The 27,048-nt window shown below is 41.4% G+C and overlaps 1 protein-coding gene across 2 annotated transcripts in view; it reads right to left on the bottom strand.

The window, feature by feature from the left end:
• Nucleotides 1-27,048, bottom strand: part of LOC134352349 (protein mono-ADP-ribosyltransferase PARP12-like) — a 73,728-nt gene that overhangs the window by 29,361 nt on the left and 17,319 nt on the right. For both annotated transcript variants that reach the window (XM_063059650.1, XM_063059651.1), the window contains exons 4-8: nt 24,986-25,081; nt 15,837-15,960; nt 14,942-15,110; nt 12,681-12,771; nt 763-859 (exon numbers count right to left, since the gene is read on the bottom strand). In XM_063059650.1, the coding sequence (XP_062915720.1) occupies nt 763-859; nt 12,681-12,771; nt 14,942-15,110; nt 15,837-15,960; nt 24,986-25,081 (577 nt within the window). The remainder of the gene's footprint in view (nt 1-762; nt 860-12,680; nt 12,772-14,941; nt 15,111-15,836; nt 15,961-24,985; nt 25,082-27,048) is intronic.

Raw genomic sequence — 27,048 nt, 5'->3', positions numbered from 1 at the left:
ACACAGCAATTAAAAGGAGAAGACAGTTTGGACTAACATTTCAATGTTTGTGATTTCACAGGATTCAACCCCATTTCACTCTGATTATTAAAGCTCGCCCTTACAAAATCAGATCTCCAAATCATGTCTAACTTATAGATTAAAGAGAGTTGATAGGCAGCATTTCCAGGACTTGGCCTGGGGTTTAATGGGATATTGAAATGGCAAAGTTTAATATAAGTGCAGGAAAAAGATTTGTTTTAGTGGCCTGGATTTTGAAAGAACAGAGACGAGGTGGACAATGTGGAAGATAACGTGAGGTCACCGGGAAACTGATCAACTTTGCCCAAGACAGAAGAGACAAACTCCAGCACATAGAGGATGACTTTTTTAATTTTAGGAGCCACTATCATGATGTGGAAGCCTATTTCAAGTAATTCAAATTTGGCTTAGCTGAAAGAAATAAGAGCAACATTCTTTATGACTCTGGATGCACAATTACACTTTTGAAGAAAGAGATACTGAAAATTGTTGCAAACATTGGACAAAGACACTGTGGGGCAAAATACTCTAGGTTACCTGCAAACTCTCCCTGTAGCACCTTCCTTGGGCATGCTTATCCCCAACACTAATTGACTGAACTAGAAGGTGCAACATCTGTCTGTACTGTAACCATGCACCTTCATAAACCCTAAAGCAAATGGAAGAAGCAGAAGTTAAATTGCCAGAAGCAGTAGCAAAGAGTTCTTGCTATTATCTAGGAGATAATTTATATGTCAATACCTCTGTATTATTTTCTCCACGTCTTGTTTCGAGACAAATCTTGGTCTTCTGCGAAAATCGTCTTCACTTTCAAAACGTATAAACTTCTGGCACATTTCTGGAAGGAAAAAAGCTTTGGTACTTATGCATAACAAAGCCTAATGTGGAAATTACTTAATGTCCAAATTGCATTGTAAAGAGGATGTACCAGATAATCTGGGAACTCTTGGTTCCCAAACAAATATCTTCAGGATTTAAAATAACTTAACCAAGGGATTCTCTTTCCACCTGGTACTGGGCAACTACCAAGTAATTCAAACTTCCTTATCAGACAACATCCAGAGAGGAATATAGATGGCCTTTTATCTCATAGTTCTTTAACTTGGGATATAGGTGAGCAATGCTCAGATATGAACATATTTTTCTTTTAATATCTACTGATCTCCTTGAGGTTATTTTCTTATTGAAGGTATTCAAAGGAAACATTTTTCTCATTCTTTTATTTTCTATTTAAAATTTTAAAATGAACTTCTCGAAAGATCTACTTGGAACTTAAGGATACGGCCAATAATTCAGCAATAGAAGATTATCTATTCACCTATAAATCAAGGTTTGTTGCAGCTGGTAAACCTGGAGTTTCTCACAGACTCCTACACCAGAACTACAGTTAAACATTTTGCCCATTCCTAGCAGGAGCCAGCAATCTGAGATTCTGGCCTAAAGATGCAGCTGAGGAATGGAGTCTGAGAGAAAATGAGGTGAGATGGGAAGATAAATTGATCTGGGCATGTGTTTTCAGATGACGGGATTAGGAGAGACAATATGGGGGTGGAAGGAAACACTGCTGTTCCTCCTGACATGTGAACAATGCTAGAACTGCAAAGAAGAAGCTGGAGGAATTCTTCAGGTCAGGAAGTGTCTATGGAGGGAATTGGGCAGCCAATATTTTGGATAAGATCTTTCATCTGGTCTGATTTCCCTTGTACCTCATTTCCTTTGTTGACATGGACTGACCCTTCAACTGGAACCAATCTGAATTCGTCTCTCTCTGCCTCAGTTTACCCAAGGCCTGAAAATAGGCATGTAACAATTCAATGTAAAACAAATTTTCAGTCACAGCTCTTAACCAGCTTATGACTGCCTAGATATGTACAACCCATACATATGAGCATTCATTTGGGAGACTGGTGAGTAGATTTGTTAGCTGCAGCAGGACTGCAGGCATCTCTTGCCATGTAGGATCGTAGTCTGCAGCTGAATTTCCCACTTAGGGACAGTTCAGGTTACAAACGGTTCGCTGGATCGAAACTCTGCCTTAACCTAGGGAGGACCTGTAATGGAATAATTATTCCATTACTGACACACCTCTTGAGGAGGGAAAGGTACCGCTATTAAAACCAAATGTTGGGAATGTTAGGCATATGGTTTCTGCTCTCTTCTAATTCTCTTGATTATCAACAAACTTTAATTCTTCCACCTTCTGAATAGCTACCCATTCTTGTGTAGCACACAACTGGCCCATTCCATTGTGAAGTCATCCACCTGTGACATTAATTCAGTTTTTCACTCTCCATAGATGCTGCCTGACCTGTTGAATATTTTGAGCATTCTTTTTTATCTCAGATTCCCAGTAACTGCTGTGTTCTGCATCAAATTGTTCCAGCATTTTGTTTCCTCTCTCTTTTTATCCATCTGCCTCTAATAACATTCCACCTAACAGACCAGTTACAATCAACAAATATTCACCACTTTTACCAGCAGCGTTATATCACCTGCACACTCCTGGTCTCCATCCCATTGCAGTGACCTCCTATATTCTCTCTAACCTCTTCATTCTCTACATCTTAAAAACTTCCCAGTTCTGAAGATGGATCAGCAACCTGCTACATTAATTCACTTTGTCTCACCTCAGGTGCTGACTGATCTGCTAAGTATCATCGACATTCTCTGTTTCTACAGTATTTCCAATTTCCAGCATCTGCTAGTTTTGTTTTTGATTGGTCACTTTGCTTACAGCTATCCAAGCCCTAAGATCTGCAATTATATCCCTAAACTTCCTGCTAAGGTAGTGCTGAAATCTGCCTCTTTGAACTTCCAGTCTTCTGTCCTGGAAACTTGCTGCATGGTTCAGTATAAAGCTAGTACTCATAGTTCACACAGTGGCACAGCTGGCAAAGCTGAAGACTTACAGCTCCATTAACTTAGTTCAGTCCTGATGTCTAGTTCTGTCTGTGTGGTGTTTGCACTTTCTCCCTGAGATTACATAGGTTTCCCCCGGGTGCTCAGTTTTTCTGGCATATCCCAAAAACAGGAGAGATATTTAAAACGTCTTTAGTCACGGATGAGATGCTGGAGGATTGCTGGATAGTTAATGTTGTTCCGTTGTTTAAGAAATGCTCTAAGAATATGGCAGGAAGTTACATGCCAGTGAAACTAATATCAGTAGTGGGTAAATTATTGGAAGGTATTCTAAGGGACCAGCTATATAAGTATTTGGATAAACAGGGACTGATTAGGGGTAATCAAAATGGTATTGTGTGTGGTAGGGGTCATATTTCTAACTAATCTTAGTATCTCTCAAGGAAGTTCCCAGGAAAGTTGATGAAGGCAAGGTAATGGATGTTGTTTTCAGGGACTTCAGCAAGATCCTGCATGGGAGGATGCTCAAGACGGTTCAGCCGCTTGGTATTCAGGATGAGGTAGGAAAGTGGATTAGACATTGGCTTTGCAGAAGAAGTCAGAGAGCGGTAGTAGGTGATTATTGATTTGCAGGGATAAAGAAGTATGAATTTGGTGCGTATGAACCGATTTCAGCTGAAGTGTGAGAAATTGGTTAAAGACAGGAGTAAGCAGGAGGAAGGAACCAATTTAACCAAAAACAGATTGGAGAAATGAAAGAAACAATGCAGTGATTTAAAAGCAGCTATGAATGCAATACAGAAATCAATCCGTTCATGAGAAGGAACACAATACTGGCAATCATACAAAGTGTTTAAAGCAGACACAAAAGCTGCATGACCAACTTGCTGCACAGAGGAATAATGTGTGCTTTTGGATCTGAAAGAGCAGAGCAGGATGAAAATGAAGTTGTGGATTGGCATGATTTTATAGGTAGGGCGATCAGAAATGGTCATAATGTGGAGATTCCACTCAAGGATACCCTGCTGACATACAACCAGGATATCATGTGGGGAAATGCGGGTCAGGACGGAAGCCAGCAGAGAGATTGCAGAATGGAAGTAACACAGCAACGGAGTGCACCTTTGCCCAATCAGCTCAAAACAGCTGTGGTAATATGGGTCATTATGCCTGGAACAATATAGCAAACAGTTGATGTAATTTAAATCCTAACAAAGATCAGAGATTGGACTTATAGAAGGGCTAGAATATGTTGTAATTTTGGTTAATATGGGGATTTCATGCTTTAAACTTGTTGAATGTTGTAGGGGTACACCTGGATGACAGACTTGAGAGGAGCACCAACACAGAGGCTGTATACAAGAAGAGCCAGAGTCACCTCTACTTCCTGGGGAGACTGAGGTCCTTTGAAGTACGCAGGCCTCTCCTTCACATGTTCTACCAGTCTGTTGTCGCCAGTACAAACTTCTATGCAGTGGTGTACTGAGGCAATGACATCAACACAGGAGATGCCAACAGGTTCAATAAACTGAATAGAAAGACTGGCTCTGTTATAGAAATCAAATTGGACACACTGGAGGCTGTGGTAAAACAAAGGACCCTACGGAAAACCCTGGCAATTCTACACAATGTTTCTCACCCTCTGCATGCCACCTTGGCTGAACACAGGAGCACTTTTAGTAAAAGACTAAGACAATTGCACTGCTCCAAAGAGCGCTATATGAGGTAATTCTTACCCTCGGCCATTAGGATCTATAATGAGTTAACCTATAGTCAAGAAAGTCATTACCCCACCCCTCCTGTCAGACTGTTTGTGGTAACATTTTTTATTCTTTCTTCCTTCTAATATTTGTATATCTCTGCACTGGTAATGCTACTGTGACACTGTAATTTCCTTTGGGATTAATAAAGTGTCTATCTATCTATCTACTTGTACAGATATCTATCTATCTACTTGTATGGGGTGTATGGGATGCCAGGGAGGGGTAGCACCTCTGGTGGGGGAACAGGTCGCATCCTTTTGAAGGTGGTTAGTCCACCTTTAGTCCCCACCTGGCACTCAGCTCTCACCTGTGGCTCCCCGTAGCTGTTTGCATGCGACAGTGGCCACACCCCGGGCAACGGCTTCAACAAGCCGGCTAAACCAGGTGAGGGTAGCCGACGGGTCTCAAACCCTCAGTCAGATAGGGAGTTGTCTATCCCAGCGTGTGAAGACAGACTCTGGCGGATTGAGCAGACGAGACCAATGGAAGGTCCAACGGTCAAGAAGGCGGTCTCTGCAAGCGTCGTGGAACGTGTAGAGCAGGACAAGACAGAGGAGGCGTCCTGGTCATCCACTGCGCCTAGTCCCATCTCCAGCTGTCTCAACTCTGTCTTGCCACTGGATCCAGATGGGAATTGGGAAGAGAGAGTGACGCTGACGCTGCGCAACTCTCCCTCACTTAAATCCAAATCACGCGCTAGTCTCGACACCATCACAATGGTGTCAAGGTCCTCATCGACGTTGACGATGGACGAACACAAATTGTACATGATGAATAACTTCCACATTTCTTTGTTTTAAAGGCATAGAGTAAAACATTTCCTCAATGTTGTCGAATTATAACTGGATATTTGGGTAATAGTTTAACCCTTAGGAACAAGAGATTTCTAAAATGGTTTAAAGTGCAAATGGTTTACATGTTTCAAGTGTGTAAAGTGTAGCCATATCTAAAAGAGATAAAGTGTGAGTGTGACTGAGAGAGAGCTGTTTAAAAGACCATGCCTTTAAGAGTTTGCATTAATATATCGATGTCCCCACCCAGCAGTTATTTTCACTCTTCCTTGGTTCTTTGAAAAGCTTTTCATGGAAGTAATTAAGTTTTGCAGTCACTTGCGGAAGGTTCTAAAGGAAGAACAGAGCAAGCATGGATTTTTGTTTGTCCCATCTGTGTTCTTGGTTTGTGTTTCTTCATTCATTTTCTGTGGAATTAAATTTAGAGAAACTCAGATTCCACAATGGCCAGATCAAATGTGGGTTGAGAATGAAATTTGTGCATCTCTATTCCGGATATGAGATAATAAAGTTTCTACCTTCCTTGCAGATAATTTTTATTGTACTGGAAAACTGCATGTGCATCAGGATATGATAGCAAATGATCCCAAGGGACCATTTGTATTAAAATAATGGGGGGGGAGGGAGGTTGAAGGAGAAGGAACACCCGAGAAAAAGACACATAGGAAAAAACGTTTTTTTTTTGTAGATGGCTCCTTATTAGTACAGATGGGCGAAAGGAGAACTGGGTGTGATTATACATATGTAGAGGATGAACACGGCCAGGGAAGGTATGGTATAGCTTTAAAGTTTGTAGGTGCTCAGACAGCAGAAGTGGCAGCTGCGGCATATGTGGCTAGCCACCAAGAAAGTTTTCTACCAGGATCAGTCATACATTCTGATAGTATGTATGTTTGTAATAGCCTTACAGAACATATTTCTCTGAGGGAAGCAAGAGGCTTTATTTCTGCTGACGGAAAGCCCCTCTGATATGCTGCTCCGTTGTGGTATATACTGTATTTGAAGAAGCAAAGGGGAAAGAATACGGAGCCATGAAGGTGAAAGCCCAATCTAAGTTAACCCAAGGGGAATAAGAAGCCTGTCGAGAAACAAGGTGCTTTAAATGGGTAGGAGTGGCAGTCACAGGTTGGGGAGAAGGGATGGCAGAAGGAGGCAAAGGTTAAGGTTATGGATTTCACCGAGGGGCAGAAGGAAGATAGAGAATTAAAAAGGAATGTAAAGAAAGGAGCCCTCCGACATACCAGACCGGTGGAAGGGCCTTGGACTAATTTGCAGATATATTATGTTGGTAATTTAACCCAGGAGGGTACAAATATATTCTTGCAGTGGTAGATAGTTTCTACAAGTGGGTGGATAGCTTTCCTATCTAAGACAAACACAGTCAAAGCCACTGCAAAAATCTGATGGAAAGAGTCTCCATTCACTGGGGATTACCTCAGAATATAGAATCAGATTAAGGCATAGATTTTATAGCCCATAAAACATAGGAGCAGAATTAGGCCATTCAGCCCATCAAGTCTGCTCTGCCATTCCATCATGGCCAATCCCAGATCCCACTCAACCCCATTCACCTGCCTTCTCACCATATCCTTTGATGCCCTGACCAATCAGAAAACAATCAACTTCCGCCTTAAAAATACACACGGACTTGGCCTCCATCGCAGTCTGTGGCAGAGCATTCCACAGATTTATTACTCTCTGGCTAAATAAATTCCTCTTTACCTCTGTTCTAAAGGGTTGCCTCTCAATTTTGAGGCTGTGCCCTCTAGTTCTGTATACCCCCACCATAGGAAACATTCTCTCCACATCCACCCTATCTGGTCCTTTCAACATTCGGTAGATTTCAATGAGATCCCTCTGCATTCTTTTAAATTCTGGTGAGTACAGTCCCAAAGCTGCCAAATGCTCCTCAAATGTTAACCCCTTCATTCCCAGAATCATCCTCATGAACCTCCTCACAGAGAATGCAAGATGACCTGAATCAAGCAGAGATTTCATATACCCTATAGTCTAGTGGACTTGTGGAAAGGATGAATCCAATACTAAAAAAAGTATGATTGCCAAAATGGTGGAACAACAGGGCAGGTGGTTTGGCCTTACGTACTGATGATAATAAGGAATGCAGCAGCATCATCGACCGGTTACACCCCCTATAAACTCATGACTGGAAGAGACATGAGAAGATTGGGGGAGTTGTTAGGACTAGACTTGTTAGAGCCTGAAATCAATGGGATTCTGTCAATAAAGTGTGGTACAATAATTGAAGGAGGCCCATTATGTGACAGCTCATCAACTAAGAAAGAAAAGGCAACAGAGTGAAGCCTATTTTGACTTAAAAGTCAGTCCCATAGAATTAAGTCCAAGACAAGAAGTGATGATTCAAATACACGAATCAACTTTTTTTAAATCCAAGATTTACAGGGCCCGGGGTACTGATTTATCCAGATAAAAATGGATGGTACCACATCAACCAATTGAAACTGGTGGGGGAAAAACAGGAATGTTGTCACCACCAGCATGTAACAATTGATGCACATGATAATCCTGAATTGGAAGATTTGGGGTTGGAAAAGCTGTTCCAAGTAGATAACAACATTTGACCAAGGAGGAATTTGTGCCTTCTCTCAGTCTGAGAATCAGGGAAGTTTTGCCAAAAAAATTAAGAAAAGGGAAAACTTATTCGTTCCTGCCTCCCATATCCTGAAATGAAATTGGGTGGAAAAAGATGGATGGCTTGAGTACCAAGACAATTGGGAGCATGGATTGGATGAGCTTGAAAAACAGATAGAAAATATGGACTGATAATGATTTATGATTGAAATTTGAAAGCGGAAATAAGAGCAGAAATTACATTTGTGTGTTACAGGTTTAATTCAAAATGACGAGAATAATGTAAAATTGACTGCCCCATAACCTCAAATAGCCGGAACTACACTAGAACCTAAATGTAGTGAGACCCAATGTAACACAAATAGGGCAGGATTAGTGTCAGAGAATACGCGGGGGGGGGGGAGCGGGGGGAAGAGTTTGTCACTTTGGTACCAAGGTACCAGTATGTGCAGGTAACTTTTAAATCTAACTAAAATAATGGTGCCTGAATGGTGCTCCTCTCAATGAAACAGTTATTTACTTACCTTCTTGGGAGACAACTAAGCAGTTCAAGTCAATTAAAAATGGGAAAAAAAGAGAGGACTATTGGAATTATTGGGAGCAGGTTATGCATAGGAGAATTAGGAAGCTAGATACAGCCCCTTCAGCAGAAAATGTGGGATATTACTGGAGAAAATTATTGGGTTCAGATACAGACTAATCAAATTGGTCAGAGTGCATCACAGGTAACTCTGGACTCACTTAAATTTCTGAAGCCCCTTCAAGATACAAACAAGTCTGAATATTGACCACACAGACCTCATATCTAAGGAAATGCATAAAGCTGAGATCTGTGCTACATCTGCTAGTTCGTTTTCCACCACGATTGGTATGAATGCATTGCAAATTGATGCACATCTAGTAGCAAATTGGGTATCAGATGAGCAACTAAGACAAGGGGTTTGGGAAAGGTAACCTTGTGTCATATTAGAAGGCTTATACTAACCAATAGAATACTGGGTACTGTGATCACGGTAAAGGATGGTTTTCATGTCAGTGCCATATTTCAGATTCCCAAACATGGAAATAATTTAACCTACCCTTTGAAAGAGTTCACAAGGTGGGCAAATATCATAAGACGACTTGGATATTCTTAAGTAAACTGCATACACATGTTAGGGTTGCGAATGGTATCAGGAAATCAATAGGTTTATCAAGATGTCATCAAAGGAGAAACCACTGGGCTTATCCAGAAGGGAGTGCATGACAAAAACTGCTGAATTGTGGTTTCGGTACTTATGAGAATTCGACATTGTCCATTCTGCTGGTAAATAATGAGATTTTCTCACAATATGCACTGGTGGGACAGACATATTATATAGCAACAGTAACAACGAGTTATTCCAAGGAACAAAAATAGTGTCCTTGACAAAGTCATACTGTTGCAGTTGGGAGCATGATTTCTGATTTGACTAATGGAGAACGAGCTTTGTCTCAGATAGCAATAAATGCAGTAACAAAAGAGAACCTCACAATCCAACAAATTGATATGGATCGATGTTTGTAGGACTACGTTGTTACCGAGTTGCTGCCGATTCCTCATTTGACTGTAGACTGGATACGAGTTGTGGCAGAAGCAAAGGAGATAATCCATCAATGGATTAAACATACAAAATCTATCAAGACACAGTGATAAAGCAAATGAAGTAATGAACAACTCAGACTCTTAGGTAAATTCTGGAATTGGGGATCAAATGTACAAATGTATCTATGGGTGAGGACAGTATCACATGCTGCTGTAATACCAATTTTATGTACCCGGTAACTGTATTGTTTAATGTGTATCACCTTAGAAGGTGGAAGGCCAAGCTCATGCAAAAGGAAGATGATAATGATGGTGGTTCTGTAATACTGAGTGAACGTTTGTCTGTATACATAGTGTATGAATTCAATATGTAAATGATACCTTTATCTTTGCATAACTGCTGCACACCTGCTTGGGATTCAAGGCAGTCCTATGAATAGTCAACAGAATATAGGAGGATAGTGATCCTAAGATAAATATCTTTGGATCAAGAGGAGGGAAATGTTGGCCAAAAAGAACTACAGTCTACAGATTTGTGAATTCAGATGAATCAAGGACAATAGAAGTAGTCAGACCAATTGTCTTTGTTCTTGCTATGAGGAAGGAGATGAAGGCTGCCATTTTATGAAGAGATCCTTACTCTTCCATTTTGCGAGATTAAGTTGCTTGGCCTAATCAGTGTGATCTGCTGCACTAGGGATCATTTCCAAATAAGAAGTTGTTTATGAGGTGTTCTTTGACTGTTCATGGAAGGTCAGAAGAACTTAGTAGGTGTGCACACAAGTATCCAGTTGTGCAAATTCACATGTTCTTCTGTTGAGACAGTATAGGTACTGGTTGGTAATTACAGATTCTCTCTGTGCCTCCTAATCATTATTACAAGGGGTGATTCTTGTAACAACTCGATGGGCTAATGTGGCTGCTTTTAAGCATTAGGAAGTATTGTCTTTATTTAACCATCCCAGTAAACATGGGTATTAATAATACAGATAGCCAGAATGTGCACATTACCCTCATAGCTGAAATTTAGCTACTGCAGACAACGTGAAATTAAGATACAAGCCATATTTGTACAATAACACACACAAAGTGCTGGAGGAACTTAGTAGGTCAGACAGCATTTATGGAGAGGAATAAAGAACCAGCACTTCGGGCTAAGACTCTTCATCAGCACTCAAATCTAAACAAATATGGCCCTAACAAAGTGTCTTGGCCTGAGGTGTCAACTTTTTATTCCTTTCCTCAGATACTGCCTGACCTGTGGAGTTCCTCCAGCATATGGTGTATGTTGCTCTGGATTTGCTTCATTGGCAGAATCTCTTGCATTTAGATTTGTATAACAGAAACGTAGAAGCATAGAAACATAGAAAACCTACAGCACAAAGCTGTGCCGAACACGTCCTTACCTTAGAAATTACCTAGGGTTACCCATAGCCCTCTATTTTTCTGAGCTCCATGCACCTATCCAGGAGTCTCTTGAAAGACCCTATCATATCCACCTCCACCACTGTCGCCAGCAGCCCATTCCACGCTCTCACCACTCTCTGCGTAAAAAAAATTACCCCTGACATCTCCTCTGTACCTACTTCCAAGCACCTTAAAACTGTGCCCTCTCAGGCTAGCCATTTCAGCCCTGGGAAAAAGCCTCTGACTATCCACACAACCAATACCTCTCATCATCTTGTACACCTCTATCAGGTCACCTCTCATCCTCTGTCGCTCCAAGGAGAAAAGGCCGAGTTCACTCAACCTTTTCTCATAAGGCATGCTCCCCAAACCAGGCAACATCCTTGTAAATCTCCTCTGCACCCTCTCTATGGTTTCCATATCCTTCCTGTAGTAAGGCGACCAGAACTGAGCACAATACTCCAAGTGGGGTCTGACTAGGGTCCTATATAGCTGCAACATTAGCTCTCGGTTCTTGAACTCAATCCCACAGTTGATGAAGGCCAATGCATCGTATGCCTTCTTAACCACACAGTCAACCTTCACAGCAGCTTTGAGTGTCCTATGGACTTGGACCCCAAGATCCCTCTGATCCTCCACACTGCCAACAGTCTTACCATTAATGCTATATTCTGCCATCATATTTGACCTACCAAAATGAACCACCTCACACTTATCTGGGTTGAACTCCATCTGCCACTTCTCAGCCCAGTTTTGCATCCTATCAGTGTCCCACTGTAACCTCAGACAGGCCTCCACACTATCCACAACACCCCAAACTTTTGTGTCATCAGCAAATTTACTAACCCATCCCTCCACTTCTTCATCCAGGTCATTTATAAAAATCATGAAGAGTAGGGGTCCCAGAACAGATCCCTGAGGCATACCACTGGTCACTGACCTCCATGCAGAATATGACCCGTCTACAACCACTTTTTGCCTTCTGTGGGAAAGCCAGTTCTGGTTCCACAAAACAATGTTCCGTTGGATCCCATGCCTCCTTACTTTCTCAATAAGCCTTGCATGGGGTACCTTATCAAATGCCTTGCTAAAATCCATATACATTACATCTACTACTCTACCTTCAATGTGTTTAGTCACATCTTCAAAAAATTCAACCAGGCTTGTAAGGCACAACCAGCCTTTGACAAAGCCATGCTGACTATTCCTAATCATATTATGCTTCTCCAAATGTTCATAAATCCTGCCTCTCAGGGTCTTTTGCATCTACTTACTAACCACTGAAGTAAGACTCAATGGTCTATAATTTCCTGGGCTATCTCTACACCCTTTCTTGAATAAGGGAACCCTCCAATCCTCCAGAACCTCTCCTGTCCCCATTGATGATGCAAAGATCCATCGCCAGAGGCTCAACAATCTCCTCCCTCGCCTCCCACAATAGCCTGGGGTACATCTCGTCTGGTCCCATTGTCTTATCCAACTTGATGCTTTCTAAAGGCTCCAGCAAATGCTCTTCTTTAATATCTACACGCTCAAGCTTTTCAGTCTGCGGCAAGTCATTCCTACAATCGCCAAAATCCTTTTCCGTAGTTTTCTGTAATATTGTGTGTGAGTTCACTAGTGATAAGGTAATACAAATGACAGATTTCCATGGAATAACTATACCTTTAAAACTTTGTTTTGCACTGGATTCTGAAGACACTTCACTGATTTCAGCCAAGTACAGTTTCTCAAGGTCCGCCGAACATACTTGATCCTGTTAAATGTATCAATCAGGTCATTAGGCTCACTGGTTATTAAAGCTTTGCACTTCACTAAAAACATTAATTATCAACACATTGGACACCGATTTTGACAGCAATGAGCAAACATGGCAACTTTGAAATCTAAGATTTAGATTATAGAAGATTAAAGAAACTTAGTTGATTCCTTTGAAAAATTATGATCTGGTATTTTCAAATGTATGAAGGATGGCTATGAGGATAATCTAAAAAATTGTTCAATGTGTTCAAGAGTTCAAATACAAGAAAAAAATGTAAAAACTATAAGATATACAAAAACAGAGGCCTTTCTTTCCCACAGGGTAGGAAACGGAGGTACTGTTTGGGCAAAGACACTAAAACACACAGTATAGGAGTCAAAAAGTTAGATATACCTTTGGAGGAAACACAAGCTATGGTACACATAGGGGTTCTTAAGAAGTAGGATCCATGTAGCTTGTATTTTCAAGTGAATTTCCGTGTACCAAACCTAACATTATGTACACATATATACTGTATGCATGGACAGGGGGGGAGGGGGGAGAGAGGGAGGGGCAGGGCAGAAATGATTACTAGTGCATATATAGCCGCATGACATGGGATATAATTATATAGAGGTGATTTGCCCCTTGACATTTGAAACATAAAAACTTATTGTCTAAAATTGAGACAGAGAAGTATGACTTAGCCAAAGGAAAATAGATTTCAGGCCAGTTGGTTGGAATTCAGGACCAGCATATTCCTGTAAGGATAAAAAATAAGGATGGTAAGGTTTGGGAACCTTGGATGACAGGAGATATTGTAAGTTTAGTGAAAATTAAAAATGAAGCAACTGTAAAGTTTAGGAAGCTGAAATTCAACAAGACCACTTAGTAATATATAGGAAAGAACAAACTAGAAATTAGGAGACTAGAAGGGGCCATGAAATGCCAGTTTAAGATGGAGCTACGGAAGTCAGACAACAAGTTACTGGTAGTTCAAAAGGAAAGGAATTCAACTAAACATTATTAATAACATTTTTTGAGGTACATTGTGGTAAAATATCACCACAAACAATGAAGAGGGGAGTAAAGGCGAAGCTGTCTTGAGGGATGAGCTGTGCTGGTGTGTTGCAAAGTCAGAGCTTAATGTGTTTGAGACAGCGTCAGAGTCGGAGATGGAGTTGGAGCAAGTGGTTCGGAGAGGAATCAAGGCAGAGGAGTTTTGATGCCTGTCCACCTAAACTGGGAATGAGTTTGGATCAGCACCAAGCCAATTTGGAAAGGTTGAGAATAGCTTCGGGTTGGGAGGTGAGGTCTAGGCCCAGAGTGTATTGCTGCAGCAGGGTCCGGCTCTTAGTGCACAGCACGATCCAGTGTTTGGATGATTTAAATGCTGGCCCAGATAGACTGGAAAGGCAGAATGTTGGGAGAGAGGCAATGGTTGGGCCAATTCCACTCACTCTTCTGCGATGTTCACTCGTCTCTCCGTGTTGCTAAAGCTTTGAGACTATTCCGGCTGCTATACACTTCGTGTCTGCGAGCTTCATGGCTATTGCCACTATATGATGAACTGAGGCCGAGGCTATCGGCCTACTCCGGCTGCTGTGGGAGTTGGGATTTGGAACTATGGACTTAATTTGGTTCAGAATGCTGTTGCTTGCTTGTATAGTACGGATGATTTGTGTTTTTTATTCTCTCTTCCTCACCACAGTGGGTGTTTGTCTTTTTTTTAAAATTGGGTTCCTTTGATTTTCGTGCTTTATGGCTGCCTGTAAGCAGATGAACCTCAAGGTTGCATAAATAAATAAATGTACTTTGACTTGACTTGACTTTGAAATGACCTTGACAAGTACGATAAAGAAGAATCTTAAAGAACTTAACACATATTTTAGAGCAATCAATATTTGTAAGGAAGATAACAATATAATTTCTAAAAAATGTAAAAGTTATGTCAAAAAAAGTTTACATTTTATTGTGAATGCAAAATTATTAAGCTTCAAATGTCATGCTCTTCACTGAAGGTAGTTTACTCATTCCAATACCATCATTATGCTCAGGTAACAAGTTGAAAATCTATTCACAAGTTACAACTTTGATTTTGCTCTGTCTGAGTATACAAAATTTTTGAATTGTTTAAATTGATCCAAGAACAAAAAAGTCAAAGTCAAAGGAAAAGGAAACTTACCTGACTTTCATATTCAGTCCATTTTCCAGAAGCATTCTTTGCATACCACAGCCATTCAGTGGTCAGGATGTAGCCCGGGGGTTTAGTTACAGAAGATGCAGTGGAGAGTCGCCTCACCTTGTAAGACCCAAACATCATTGTCTCAAAGTTAATGGGACAAATCCCTGAGCTGTTAAAGTAATTTAGAAAAGTAAATTTTGAGGAGGCATGATCCAAATCTTTAAAATGCTAGTAGTTATATAGTTAAGACTCATCAAACTAATGATTAGAATCTCTATTTCCTGGCTGTGCAATGTATATGTGGAACAGGGCACTAACAAGCCCATTTAATGTCTTGTAAGTAACACTACTGCAGCATGAAGGCCTGGTAACAAATTGGTTTACAATTCTAACCATTGTGGAGTTGGCAGGGATGAAAACTAACCATTTCCTTAAAGTTGATGTGACAGAACAGGTAAGTACAAGAATAAATGATGAATGACATTTACCAAATATTCCATATGTATGATTGTTGCATTCATACTGAAGGACAATATTGACACAGTGGATAGTACAGCAGGACTTGCACAATGAGGATTTCCTGATTTGTTTTTAACTACTTTCAAATGTCCTGATGTACTTCAACTGAGTAAATACAGATTGGACTGGATTGTGTGTGAACTGGGAAAGGAATAAGTAGCCTTTTCCCTCACCATACATACATTAATTTATTTTCAAATGGCAGTATTGATCTAAACCAAGCTTTTAGATCTTTTCACTTGTAGTTCATTAACTATAGAAAAACAAGGAATGACATACACTAATTAATTGAGATCGAGTACAGTTAATTCCATTTTAAAGTAATTGAGGATACAATTTATTTTAATTACAAGTTCAATTATAATGAAAAATCTACCTGGTGATATTGTTTGGGTCACAGAAATCCATTTCAATTTCTTCCATGTTTGGCAAATCCTCCCATCTTTCCTTGTATATTTGCCACCTATAGGGCAGGTGGAAGTGATCTCGTATGCACTTTTCTGTAAAAAAGCAATTTCATTTATTCCATTTATTTTAATGCTAGGAGCATTGTAAGAAAGGTGGATGAGCCTAGAGCATGGATTGATACCTGAAAATATAATGTTGTAGCTATTAGTGAAACATGGTTGCAGAAGGGGTGTGATTGGCAACTAAATATTCCTGGATTTTGTTGCTTCAGGTGTGATAGAATCGGAGGGATTAGAGGGGGAGGTGTTATATTGCTCTGGCAGGATAAATTAGAGGGCTCGTCTAGGGAGGCTATTTGGGTGGAATTGAGGAATGGGAAAGGTGCAGTAACACTTATAGGGGTGTATTATAGACCACCTACTGGGGAGCGAGAATTGGAGGAGCAAAACTGTAAGGAGATAGCAGATATTTGTAGTAAGCACAATTTTGCAATTGTGGAAGATTTTAATTTTCCACACAGAGACTGGGAAGCCCATACTGTAAAAGGGCTGGATGGTTCAGAGTTTGTAAAATGTGTGCAGGATAGTTTTTTGCAGCAATACATAGAGGTACCAACTAGAGAAGGGGCAGTGTTGAATCTCCTGTTAGGGAATGAGATAGGTCAGGTGACGGAAGTATGTGTTGGGGAGCACTTCAGGTCCGGTGATCACAATGCCATTAGTTTCAATATAATTATGGAGAAAGATAGGTCTGGGCCCAGGGTTGAGATTTTTGATTGGAGAAAGGCTAACTTTAGGGAGATGCGAAGGGATTTAGAAGGAGTGGATTGGGACAAATTGTTTTATGGGAAGGGTGTAATAGAGAAATGGAGGTCATTTAAAGGTGAAATTTTGAGGGTACAGAATCTTTGTGTTCCTGTTAGATTAAAAGGAAAGGTTAAAAGTTTGAGAGAGCCATGGTTTTCAAGGGATATTGGGAACTTGGTTTGGAAAAAGAGAGATATCTACAATAAATATAGGCAGCATGGAGTAAATGAGGTGCTTGAGGAATATAAAGAATGTAAAAAGAATCTTAAGAAAGAAATTAGAAAAGCTAAAAGAAGATACGAGGTTGCTTTGGCAAGTAAGGTGAAAATAAATCCAAAGGGTTTCTATAGTTATATTAATAGCAAAAGGATAGTGAGGGATAAAATTGGTCCCTTAGAATCAGAGTGGACAGCTATGTGTGGAGCTGAAAGAGTTGGGGGAGATTTTGAACAATTTCTTTTCTTCGGTATTCACTACGGAGAAGGATATTGAATTGTGTAAGGTAAGGGAAACAAGTAGGGAAGTTATGGAAACTATGATGATTAAACAAGAGGAAGTACTGGCGCTTTTAAGGAATATAAAAGTTGATAAGTCTCCGGGTCCTGATAGGATATTCCCTAGGACCTCGAGGGAAGCTAGTGTAGAAATAGCAGGGGCTCTGACAGAAATATTTCAAATGTCATTAGAAACAGGGATGGTGCCAGAGGATTGGTGTATTGCTCATGTTTTAAAAGGGTTTTAAGAGTAAACTTAGCAATTACCGGCCTGTAAGTTTGACGTCAGTGGTGGGTAAATTGATGGAACGTATTCTTAGAGATGGTATAGACTGGATAGTCTGGATAGAAGTATCTGGATAGACTGGGTCTGATTAGGAACAGTCAACATGGATTTGTGCGTGGAAGGTCATGTTTGACAAATCTCATTGAATTTTTTGAAGAGGTTACTAGGAAAGTTGACAAGGGTAAAGCAGTGGATGTTGTCTATATGGTCTTCAGTAAGGCCTTTGACAAGGTTCCACACGGAAGGTTAGTTAGGAAGGTTTAATCATTAGATATTACTATTGAAGTAGTAAAATGGATTCAGCAGTGGCTGGATGGGAGACACCAGAGAGTAGTGGAGGATAACTGTTTGTCAGGTTGGAGGCTGGTGTCTAGTGGTGTGCCTCAGGGATCTGTACTGGGTCCAATGTTGTTTGTCATATACATTAATGATCTGGATGATGGGGAGATAAATTGGATTAGTAAGTATGCAGATGATACTAAGATAGGTGGCATTGTGGATAATGAAGCAGGTTTTTAAAGCTTGTAGAGAGATTTAGGCCAGTTAGAAGAGTGGGCTGAAAGATGGCAGATGGAGTTTAATGCTGATAATTGTGAGGTGCTACATTTTTGTAGGACTAATCAAAATAGGACCTACATGGTAAATGGTAGGGCATTGAAGAATGCAGTAGAACAGAGTGATCTAGGAATAATGGTGCATAGTTCCCTGAAGGTGGAATCTCATGCGGATAGGGTGGTGCAGAAACCTTTTAGTATGCTGACCTTCATAAATCAGAGCATTGAGTATAGGAGTTGGGATGTAATGTTAAAATTGTACGAGGCATTGGTAAGGCCAAATTTGGAGTAATGTGTACAGTTCTGGTCACCGAATTATAGGAAAGATGTCAACAAAATAGAGAGAGTACAGAGAAGATTTACTAGAATGTTACCTGGGTTTCAGCACCTGAGTTACAGAGAAAGGTTGAACAAGTTAGGTCTTTATTCCTTGGAGCATAGAAAGTTGAGGGGGGACTTGATAGAGGTATTTAAAATTACGAGGGGGATAGATAGAGTTGACGTGGATAGGCTTTTTCCATTGAGAGTAGGGGAGATTCAAACAAGAGGACATGAGCTGAGAGTTAGGGGGCAAAAGTTTAGGGGTAACACGAGGGGGAACTTCTTTACTCAGAGAGTGGTAGCTGTGTGGAATGAGCTTCCAGGCAGGTTCGATGTTGTCGTTTAAAGTTAAATTGGATAGATATATGGACAGGAAAGGAATGGAGGGTTATGGGCTGAGTGCAGGTCGGTGGGACCGGGTGAGAGTAAGCGTTTGGCATGGACTAGAAGGGCCGAGATAGCCTGTTTCCGTGCTGTAATTGTTATATGGTTATATGTTATATGGATATATGTGGATGAAATTGGATGTTACTCATCATGCTGGTTCATTCTGTCATCTTGTGTGATCACTTTAATTCATTGATATCAAGAAAACAGATTATTAGAGACTGTAATCTGAAGACAAAAAGGCAGCAAAAATTAAAGATCAACTTTATTCACCATATACATTTACATGAATTAGAAATGTTCTGTGGTGCATTGGCACGACATGCAACAAAAATTACATTCAACAATTATAAAGAATTAGGTAAAAAATAAAGTTAGAGGTTAACCTACAGATATGGGATAAAATGTGCATAAATAGATACCAGCATGTATTTACAATATAAACATTATATAAAGTGGATTAAAGTGTTTAGAGTGTAGTGCAGTGAGAGGGGTAACACATAGAGGAGATGGTACAGGGGGGCTAATTCAAATGGTTGACCAGATTAGCTGCCTGGGTAATGGCATGAAGCTTTTGTTTTAATAGCCCTATAATGATTTCCAGAAGGGAGTGTTTGAAAATGGCAGTTTGCAGGGTGGTTGTGCCCACAATAATTTTTCATGCCCTTTTCTTTGTCCTGCGCACACAATGATCCAGCAGTGATGTTAGACTGCAGCCAATGACCTTTCCTGCTGACCTGACAGTTTGTTGTAGTTTTCATATATTCTGAGGAGATGCTGTACCAAACTGGACAATGATGGCTGGTATGAGGATGCTCTCTATGGTGGCTGTGCAGAATTGCATCAGTATGTTCTGGGGAAGATGGAATTTTACTGACTACCACATGAAGTACGTACATCCACTGTCGAGACTTTTTGTTAATGAAGGAGATGTGGTTCTCTCGTATGAGGTCCTGCAAAATAACGATGCTCAGGGACCTGAATGTTGAATCGGTGCTAACTATCAATAGGGTGATGATAAATGGGTGCAGAGGAGACTTATTTCTCCTGTAGTCTCATGTGCACCTCCACGGTTTTGAGGGCATTCGGTTCCAAGTTAATGTGACTGCACCAGGACACTAATTTGTTTATTTCCTGGTGATACTTAGATTCGCCGCATATTTTGAAATATGCAGATATGTCCCAATTAACTGGAACCCACTGTACATTGTATGCTCGTGGTCTGAAATCCTGCTAACAATCTGATAAATATGTACCACTTCCCTAAGGTCAATGCATGTTGAGATAATTATATTCTTTTCACAGCACTGCTTCATCTCCTTATCTAAGGAAATATGTATTTGTTATAGAGGGAGTCCCTGGTTCCAAGAACAGCAGATTGCCCCTTGAGGAGAAACTAAGTAAACTGGGGCTGGAATTCAAACGAGACCTCATTGAACCATAACAACTTCTTAAAGAGCTTTTAAGGGTAGAAGCAGAGTTCTAATAGCTGAGGAGCCTAGGGCCATGGAAAACAGTTTAAGGGTAGGATCAAATCTTCATTCAGTGGGTAGTGAAAACTTGGAATTCTCTATCCAGAGGGGTTACAGAGGCTCAACTGTCTGTTCATTCAAAATAGAAACAATATGTATCAAAATCAGATATATCACTGGCATATGTTATGAAATTTGCTGTTTTGCGACAGCAGTACATTGCAGTACATAATAATAAAAATTAAAAAACTATAAATTACAATAAGATGTACAGTGGCATGCAAAAGTTTGGGCACCCCGGTCAAAATTTCCGTTACTGTGAATAGCTAAGCGAGTAAAAGATGACCTGATTTCCAAAAGGCATAAAGTTAAAGATGGCACATTTCTTTAATATTTTAAGATTACTTTTTTATTTCCATCTTTTACAGTTTCAAAATAACAAAAAAGGAAAAGGGTCCGAAGCAAAAGTTTGGGCACCCTGCATGGTCAGTACTTAGTAACACCCCCTCTGGCAAGTATCACAGCTTGTTATCGCTTTCTGTAGCCAGCTAAAAGTCTTTCAATTCTTGTTTGGGGGATTTTTGCCCATTCTTCCTTGCAAAAGGCTTCTAGTTCTGTGAGATTCTTGGGCCGTCTTGCTTACACTGCTCTTTTGAGGTCTATCCACAGATTTTCGATGATGTTTAGGTCAGGGGACTGTGAGGGCCATGGCAAAACCTTCAGCTTGCGTCTCTTGAGGTAGTCCATTGTGGATTTTGAGGTGTGTTTAGGTTCATTATCCTGTTGTAGAAGCCATCCTCTTTTCATCTTCAAACAACAGGAATTCTGCAGATGCTGGAAATTCAAGCAACATACATCAAAGTTGCTGGTGAACGCAGCAGGCCAGGCAGCATCTATAGGAAGAGGCGCAGTCGACGTTTCAGGCCGAGACCCTTCGTCAGGACTAACTGAAGGAAGAGTGAGTAAGGGATTTGAAAGCTGGAGGGGGAGGGGGAGATGCAAAATGATAGGAGAAGACAGGAGGGGGAGGGATGGAGCCGAGAGCTGGACAGGTGATAGGCAGAAGGGGATACGAGAGGATCATGGGACAGGAGGTCCGGGAAGAAAGACGGGGGGGGGGGTGACCCAGAGGATGGGCAAGAGGTATATTCAGAGGGACAGAGGGAGAAAAAGGAGAGTGAGAGAAAGAATGTGTGCATTAAAAAGAGTAACAGATGGGGTACGAGGGGGAGGTGGGGCCTAGCGGAAGTTAGAGAAGTCAATGTTCATGCCATCAGGTTGGAGGCTACCCAGACGGAATATAAGGTGTTGTTCCTCCAACCTGAGTGTGGCTTCATCTTTACAGTAGAGGAGGCCGTGGATAGACATGTCAGAATGGGAATGGGATGTGGAATTAAAATGTGTGGCCACTGGGAGATCCTGCTTTCTCTGGCGGACAGAGCGTAGATGTTCAGCAAAGCGGTCTCCCAGTCTGCGTCGGGTCTCACCAATATATAAAAGGCCACATCGGGAGCACCGGACGCAGTATATCACCCCAGTCGACTGCACCTTATATTCCGTCTGGGTAGCCTCCAACCTGATGGCATGAACATTGACTTCTCTAACTTCCGCTAGGCCCCACCTCCCCCTCGTACCCCATCTGTTACTCTTTTTAATGCACACATTCTTTCTCTCACTCTCCTTTTTCTCCCTCTGTCCCTCTGAATATACCTCTTGCCCATCCTCTGGGTCACCCCCCCCGTCTTTCTTCCCGGACCTCCTGTCCCATGATCCTCTCGTATCCCCTTCTGCCTATCACCTGTCCAGCTCTCGGCTCCATCCCTCCCCCTCCTGTCTTCTCCTATCATTTTGCATCTCCCCCTCCCCCTCCAGCTTTCAAATCCCTTACTCACTCTTCCTTCAGTTAGTCCTGACGAAGGGTCTCGGCCTGAAACATCGACTGCGCCTCTTCCTATAGATGCTTCCTGGCCTGCTGCGTTCACCAGCAACTTTGATGTATGTTCCTCTTTTCATCTTCAGCTTTTTTACAGATGGTGTGATGTTTGCTTCCAGAATTTGCTGGTATTTAATTGAATTAATTCTTCCCTCTACCAGTGAAATGTCCCCCGTGCCACTGGCTGCAACACAAGCCCAAAGCATAATCGATCCACCCCCATGCTTAACAGTTGGAGAGATGTTCTTTTCATGAAATCCTGCACCCTTTTTTCTCCAAACATTCCTTTGCTCATTGCAGCCAAAAATTTTAACTTTATCAGTCCACAGGGCTTGTTTCCAAAATGCATCAAGCGTGTTTAAATGTTCCTTTGCAAACTTCTGACGCAGAATTGGTGCACAATTAAGTTGGGCCCAGAATCAGTCTTCAGAAATGTTGACACCCAAGAGATTGAAACTGCTCACACTTTCCACAGCTGATTCCTCGACTTCTTTTTCCTGGTCCACAATCAACTCCCTAGTTTTACTGATGTTGAGTGCAAGGTTGTTGTTGTGATACCACACAACCAAGCTGATCTATCTCGCCCCATACGCCTCCTCAACACCATCTGAAATTCTGCCAACAATAGTGGTGTCATCAGCAAATTCATAGTCATGGGCATAGAGGGAGCAGAGCAGTAGAGTACATTCTTGAAGTGTGCCAGTGTTGGTTGGCAGCAAGAACAAGATTATATTTTCAATCCGTATAGACTGTGCTCTCCCAATGAGTTGAATAGCACTGAAGGTACAATTGTGTTGAACGCTGTGCTGTAATCAATAAACAGCAGTCTGACGTGGGTGGTGCTATTGTCCAGGCCAATTACGGAGCCAGTAAGATTGCATCTGCTGTAGACCTGTTGTGTCGATAGGCAAATTGCAGCGGGTCCAGATCCTTGCTCAGGCAGGAGTTGATTCTCGCCATGACCAACCTCTCAAAGCACTTCATCACAGTAGATGTGAGTGCAACAGGGTGATAATCATTGAGGCAGCTCACCCTGTTCTTTTTGGACATTTCTATGATTGTCGCCCATTGGAAGCAGGTGGGAATCTCCTACTGCAGCAGTGACAGACTGAAGATGTCCTTGAACACTCCTGCCAGTTGGTGACGACTGTGGCGTATTCATTCAGATTTGAAGATGAATCCTGAATGGTATCTAGTCCCCCGACTCAAAGAGGTCCTGAAAGCACTTCTTGGTCCTCTCCACTATTGCCATGGTCTTTAGTTTCTGCCTATATGCTGAAAGTAGAAGTACAGCCAGGTGATCGGACTTTACCAAGTGTGGGCATGGGATGGCACGGTAAGCATTCTTGATGGTGGTATTATAGTGGTCAAGTGTGTTGACTCCTCTGGTTTCATAGGTCATATGTTGTGGTAGTAGCACAGAGACTCGTTCAAGCTGACCTGGTTGAAATTGCCCACAATGATAGGAAAGACATCAAGTGCACTGTTTCGTGACAGCAGATCACAGTGCTCAGCTCCTCCAGTGCCTGCCTGATGTTGGCCTGAGCTGGAATGTACACTGCTACCAGGATGATGGCAGAAAACTCTCTCGGCAGATAAAATGAATGACATTTGACCACTAGATGTACATATCTGAACATTAAGGGACTTATGGGATATGGGGAAAGTGCTGGAAAATGGGGCTGAGGTATTAGATCAAACAAAATCTTGGTGAATGGTGGAATAGGCTTCAAGAGCTCGATAGCGTATTCTCACTCCTCTTATAAGATAGAGTGCAGTCCTCTCACTGTTCTCCTGAAGGTTCTAAAGATCTATTGATTAGAGCCTAGAACGGCAAACACAATTTTGGGAGTAACTCAGGGAGACTGGAATTAAAGTTTTACCATATGTTGCAGGCACGAAATCTGAATTAAAAAGAGAAAATGTAGTAAAAAACCCAACAAGCTGGGCAGCATCTGTGGAAAGGCAAAAAGTTAATATTTCAAATATGGGACTGTTGATTATATGTGAGAAAGAGAGAAATAAGTTAGTCTAGGTAGAAAAGTTAGTTATCTCAACAAGCAACAACATCTGCTATTTCATTTGAAATATAAATTGGCCATCAATTCTGTGATGTGCAAATTTCATAACTACTTATGCACCTATAATGTTATGAGTTTACCTCATTCTATATAAACAAAATAAAAACTTAAAGTGCAATTAAGATTAAATATTTAAGTGTCAAACCTACATGCCAAATTTGGGTAGGTATTCAGGTTCTTCAAGTAATTCCACGTCTCAGAGATATCTGTCTCCAGCTTTTTTATTTTATGTAGACCTTTCCGGTCTGTCCAGTTCACAGAAATGCTTAGATTTAAATTTTGAATTATAATCCAAAGCTGTTAGATCTATATGAAAGTATCTACATTGTGTTGCATAACAAGCTACTCCTAAATGCTCAGCATGTAAGTAACTACACTTTCCTGAGTTTGAGGTCAATTTGTAATTTTGTTTTGTTTTTGATCCATGGTAATAGCCTGGAAAGGCAAACAGGGCAATAATGGTTTTGATTCTGCTTGTCTTGAATGAATCAGAAGTGATACAATATATTTTTCCAGAAGCACTATTTTCAATAACATCAATGTGCTAAATTGATCCAGACTTAATGAGGAGAACAGATCTCTGGCTACAGGCCTGAGCCCCATGGAAACAGCATTGTCTCAGGGTCCCAAACGCACTGCCGTCCTGTTGCTGCTCTCTTTGAAGAAAACATTAGATATGATATTGCAACACAAGTGCAAAGCAATGTGATTAAAAAAAACATCTTAAATGCTTAATTAAAAGTCAGAGGCAAACTATATCACTAAAACAGCCTTTACAGGTACCTTTGAAGCTGCAGTGTTTTCGGATGAAGTAGAGACAGATCTCCTGATCATTTGTGTTGATACCTGTGCAAGCGTGTCCTGTGGCAGCACCTTTTCCTACAAAAAAAAATCACAAACAGTTGTAACCCTGGTACTTTCCTCTTGAAGAAGTAACCGTATTGACAAATAGCAGTTTTCTCAATTGAAATGAAACCTGCGCACATGAAGGAAACAAAAAGCCCTGGATTATTATGGTTGCATGTTAAATCATGGTCTGAGATGTTTGGAAATAAATGAGTCACAGTGGAAGGACATCTTGGAAAGCTATTTCAAGAGGAACTACTTTGAGTTGAAAGTGCTGCTGGCAGGTTAAATCAAGATTTGGTGAATACTGGACTACAGTGAGGAGGGAAAACAGCACACCCAAAATGCTGGAGGAACTCAGATGGCCAGGGGGCATCTATGGAGAGGAATACACAGTCGACATTTTGGGCCAAGACCCTTCATCAGGACTGAAAAGGAAGGGGGAATAAGGAGGTGAGGAGAGGGGCCGGAATACAAGTTGGCAAGTGATAGGAAAAACCAGGGAGTGGGAAGGGTGGGTAAGCCGGGGAGGAGGGGGGAGGGGTGAGGGGACGAGGGGGATAGGTAAAGGGCTGAAGAAGGAGGAATGTGATAGGAGGAGAGGACAGTGGACATTGGGAAAAAGAGAAGAAGGGTCACCTCAGAGTCATGACAGGCAGGTGAAAAGAAGGGGTAAGAGGGGAGCCAGGATGGAGAATAGGAAAAGAGAGAAGTGGGAAGGGGAGAAATTACCAACAAGTTGGATGCTCAGACTATATGGATCTGAAGAGGCAGCTTGACTCTTTCAGGAAGATACTGGAGGCATAAAGTGATACAAGTTTTAGGGAAGTGGTTACACCAAAGTTTCTGCCACTTAAGTGGGAATTTGCCAGGTGAGACAGGCAGGTAGCACAAGGATTTCCTATGTCTGCTTCCCTCTCGAACAAGTGTACTGTTTGGGGTAGTAGGGTTAGCCTCTTACCGGGGAAAATGACGACAGCAGGATCTGTTGCACAGCAGGACAGGGCATTATCTAGGCGACCAATAATGTTGGGAATTCTTCATTCAATGGCACAGACAAGAGTAGTTGTGAGCGGGACTCTAATAGAATGTGTTGTCTCCCTGGTGTGAGGGACCAGAATGTCTCTGAGTGGGCACAATTCACTCGGAAAGAGGAAGGTGAACAGCCAGAGGTCATGGTCCATTTTGCTACTAATGATATAGGCAGAAAGAGGTAACTGTTTTGATGAATAACAGTTTGCTTAAATGAAATGAAACCTGTGTACATGAAAGAGCCTCAGAATTCCTGGATTATTTTAGTTGCATGTTAAATCATTTAGGGAGTTAGGTGGAATGTTAAAAAAAGAGGACTTCCAAAGGTGGTAACCTCAAGATTACTTCTTGCATCATGGGCAAGCAAGACAAGAAATCAGAACGTAGTACAGTTAAATGCAAAACTAAGGAGCTGGTGCAGAAGGAGCATGGATCATGGGCTCTCTTCTAGAGCAGGTGGGAACTGTACCAGGGTGGATTGCAACTAAACTTGGGGGGGGGGGGCACAAGTAGAGCAATGGATGCTGCTACAAGGACTTTCGTAAGGCATCTGACAAGGTAACTCATGGTAGGCTGATCTAGATTAAGACGCATAGGATCCACAGTGACTTGGTAGATTGGATTCAAAATTGGCTCGGACTTGGAAGTCAGAACATAGAGATAGAACATAGAGCTTACAACAGACTCCTCAGCCCATACTATGTGCTGAAATAAGAGAGTGGTGGTAGAAGGCTGTTACCCTAACTGGAGGACCTCTTGTTGTAATATATAAATGATTTGGATGAAAATGTATTTGGGCTGTAAGTTTGCAGACAATGCTAAAATTGGTGGTAGTGTGGGGAGTGAATAAGGTTGTCATAGGCTACTGCCGAATATAATCAATTGCAGATTGGTGCAGAGAAATCGCAGATGGAGATGAATGCGACAAGTTGCACTGTGGCAGGTCAAATATAAAGGGAAAGTAAACA

This window comes from Mobula hypostoma, chromosome 9, assembly GCF_963921235.1.
Source record: "Mobula hypostoma chromosome 9, sMobHyp1.1, whole genome shotgun sequence".
NCBI classification, from domain to species: domain Eukaryota; kingdom Metazoa; phylum Chordata; class Chondrichthyes; order Myliobatiformes; family Myliobatidae; genus Mobula; species Mobula hypostoma.
This window is presented reverse-complemented; position numbering and strand designations above follow the sequence as displayed.